The sequence below is a fragment of the Myotis davidii genome, unplaced genomic scaffold, assembly GCF_000327345.1.
Source record: "Myotis davidii unplaced genomic scaffold, ASM32734v1 scaffold38, whole genome shotgun sequence".
In the NCBI taxonomy this organism is placed as follows: Eukaryota; Metazoa; Chordata; class Mammalia; order Chiroptera; family Vespertilionidae; genus Myotis; species Myotis davidii.
In genome coordinates this window covers 7,488,963-7,491,907 of record NW_006291383.1, presented here as the reverse complement: position 1 = coordinate 7,491,907, position 2,945 = coordinate 7,488,963, and the positions used below count along the sequence as shown (strand labels likewise).

The window sequence follows — 2,945 nt, the reverse complement described above, 5'->3', positions numbered from 1 at the left end:
GAGCCGGAGCGGACGGCGCAGGCCGGCGCGGCGAGCAGCAACCATGTCGGTATTTGGGAAGCTGTTCGGAGCGGGGGGGGGAAAGTCTGGCAAGGGCGGCCCGACCCCCCAGGAGGCCATCCAGAGACTGCGGGACACGGAGGAGATGCTAAGTAAAAAGCAAGAATTTCTGGAGAAGAAGATCGAGCAGGAGCTGACGGCCGCCAAGAAGCACGGCACCAAAAACAAGCGTGGTGAGTCGGCCCGGCTCCGGTAGACTCCCCTCAGTTCCCGGGCCCGGACTCCACCTTCGTCAGACGCGCACCAGGATCTGCTCGGATCCTGGAATCTCCCGGGTCAGACTCCCTTCCGTGTCTCCCCGAGCGTCAGGCTCTCATTCCAAGCCCTCTCCCCCCAGGCCCCTCCAGACCCTGTTTTCACAACACTGTACTTCTCCCTCACTCTTTTCGTTTCTCTTCCGCCTTTTCCTCCTCCCTCCGGCCTGCCCTCGCCCACCCTTCCCGGGGACTGCCGATTCCCTAACACTTGTCCGTTCCCGGTCCTTCCCCTGCCCCTCTGTGGAGTCCATGAGCTGCCCTTGGCTCTTTCCGCCCTCTGACTCAGAATTACCCTTGAGAAGCCGCCTCCACGGAGAGGAGACCCCTGGCTCCGGCTCTGTTCGCTGGCTGAGTGGACTTGAGCAAGTTACTTTTTCTCTTGTCGCATGTTGCCCCATCCGTCAGCCAAGGTTTTGCCTCCGTGAGGCCTAAGGTGCTTTCCAGCTCTGCGATTCGCTTCTTGGTGCTTCGGAGCCAGGTCTTCCCAGAGTTTCACAGAGGCCCAGCCTGCACCCCGTGACTCACCGCTTCCCCATCCCTCTAGACCAGAAATACCGACTCCAGTCCTCCATTGGCCAGGACTCCTCCCCAGTCCCCACGGCTGTGGTTAAGGGCAGGGAGACTGAACCTTGAGGCACTTTACTTGTATGGCTTTCTGGGTAAGGGCTTTATTTTCTTCTTTGTATTTGCTTTATATTCTTAAGTCAGGTGAATATGAAAATGCTTTAATAATTGTAAAGCAATTTCGACACTTAATTTTTCTTGTTATGGCAGTATGAAAGTGAACCATACCTATGAGACCCTTCCCCTAAGAGGGGGCAAAGGTGAGAGGGGTTGAGAAGCTCTAAGTTACTTAACTTGAACTCTGATAGTCCCTAGCCCTGTGACCTTGAACTAGTTAATTTACCTTTCCGTCAGGGAAGATTATGGATTTACAGTGCCCAGCACATAGGAAGGGCGAAATAGAAGTTTCCTTCGTTTTAACATAAGAACAAAGTAGCCCATCCTGAGGATGTTCCTTTGTCAATAGTCTACAATTCTTTTGGAATTTTGTGTGCTTTCACAGGGTGAACAAAACACAGCTTTCACCCTAATGAGGGAGAAGACAGAGACAGGAAAATAAATCAAGAAAATATTGTCTTGTTGTGATGTGTACGGGAAAAAGTAAATGATGGGGAGTGATGGGGTGGAAATGGGTGTCACTTTAGTTAGAGTGGTCAGGGAAGTCCTCTTTGAAAAGGTAAATTTGTTCTTGAGAAGGAACCAGCTCTGGAAAAATGTAGGGGAGGGGCCTTTGGGCCCGGAGAACAGCATAGGAAAAGGCCCAGAGGTTGGCCTGTTTTAAGAAACACAAGACCTCCGTTTCTAGAATGTAGTGATTGAAGGGGGGAGTGATGTGAAATAAGGGGGTGGGGAGTAGACGGACCTTGAACTTCCTGGTAAAGAGTTTGGAAAGAGTTTATTTCAAGTGATGGAAAGCTGTTGGAGGGTGTTATGCATGTCCTAATTGTCCTAATTATTGATAATGGTTTTAAAAACACCATCTGGCTGCTCTTTGGAAAATAGACTGGTGGAGGGAGTGAGGGTGGGAGCAGGGAGACCCATAACGCAGTTGCAGTCATCTGTGGCCTAGACTCCAGTTGCAGCTCTGGAGATGGAGAGCGGGGTCAGATTTTGCTGTCTCTAGCTTTTTTTGGGGTGACTCTCAGTCAGGAAGGTCCTCTGTTGTTCATGGTAATTAGAGTCACTGTTTTTACTGGTCTGCATTTGGGAATGCTTTGCTCGCTTCAGAGTGGTCAGGAGGGCGTCATTTTACGCCATCTCCCTTCAAAGTGCAATTCTCCAGTGGTCTTTTGGTCTGAAGCTACTAGTTTAGTTTCTGCAGTTTTAGAGGTGATTGAATTGGCTTTCAAGAGGCTTGGAGGGAGGCTTCCAGCAGACTATGGAGTACCAATCTCAGTTGTAATAACTTTGCTGAAAGCAGTCTATCTTGAGTTTTCCTGAGAGGACAGGAGCTACTGCCCTTCTTTATAGCGTCCTCTGGGGGAAAGGTCATATCTGCTTATTGGGATAGTGCTGTGAGGTGTTAACGCCATCGCATACCACTCATTTAGTCACTTATTGACTTGATACTGTGCTGGGACCTAGAGAAACAGAGATGAAAATACATTGTGCCTGCCCTCCAGGGACTCAGGATTGGAAGTGTTGTAGTTTTGTTTTGTTTGAGTTTGTGTGAGTTATGTGTGTGTGTGTGTGTGACGAGAGAGAGAGAGTGAGAGAGAGAGAGAGAGAGAGAGAGAGAGAAGAGAGAGAGAGAGAGAGAGAGAAGGAAAGAAACATACTTGTCAGTGCTGAAACATGAGTGTACGTATTTGGGGCCAAGGCTATAGAGGAGAAGGTTCCTGTCTGGAGGCGAAGGGCAAAAAAGGCTTTGCAGAAGAGGGAGATGTGAGGTGGGTCAGCAAAGAATTTGGGGAGCTGTGAGAGTGTGACGGGACAACAAATAGGTAACACAGGAGTGGCCTGTGGCCTTCAGACTTTAACGTGGAGATGGTGAGGAGCCGCTGGCTGTCTTAAACCAGAATATACAGATCAGCTTGGATTTTTGAAAGAACACTAGCAGCAGCA

At 49.8% G+C, this 2,945-nt stretch overlaps 1 protein-coding gene across 1 annotated transcript in view; it reads left to right on the top strand.

The window, feature by feature from the left end:
* Nucleotides 1-6: 6 nt before the first annotated feature.
* The window catches only part of CHMP4B (charged multivesicular body protein 4B), a 32,936-nt gene continuing 29,997 nt past the window's right edge, over nt 7-2,945 (top strand). Inside the window, exon 1 of the mRNA XM_006764591.1 lies at nt 7-233. Coding sequence (XP_006764654.1) covers nt 44-233 — 190 coding nt within the window. The 5' untranslated portion in view covers nt 7-43. The remainder of the gene's footprint in view (nt 234-2,945) is intronic.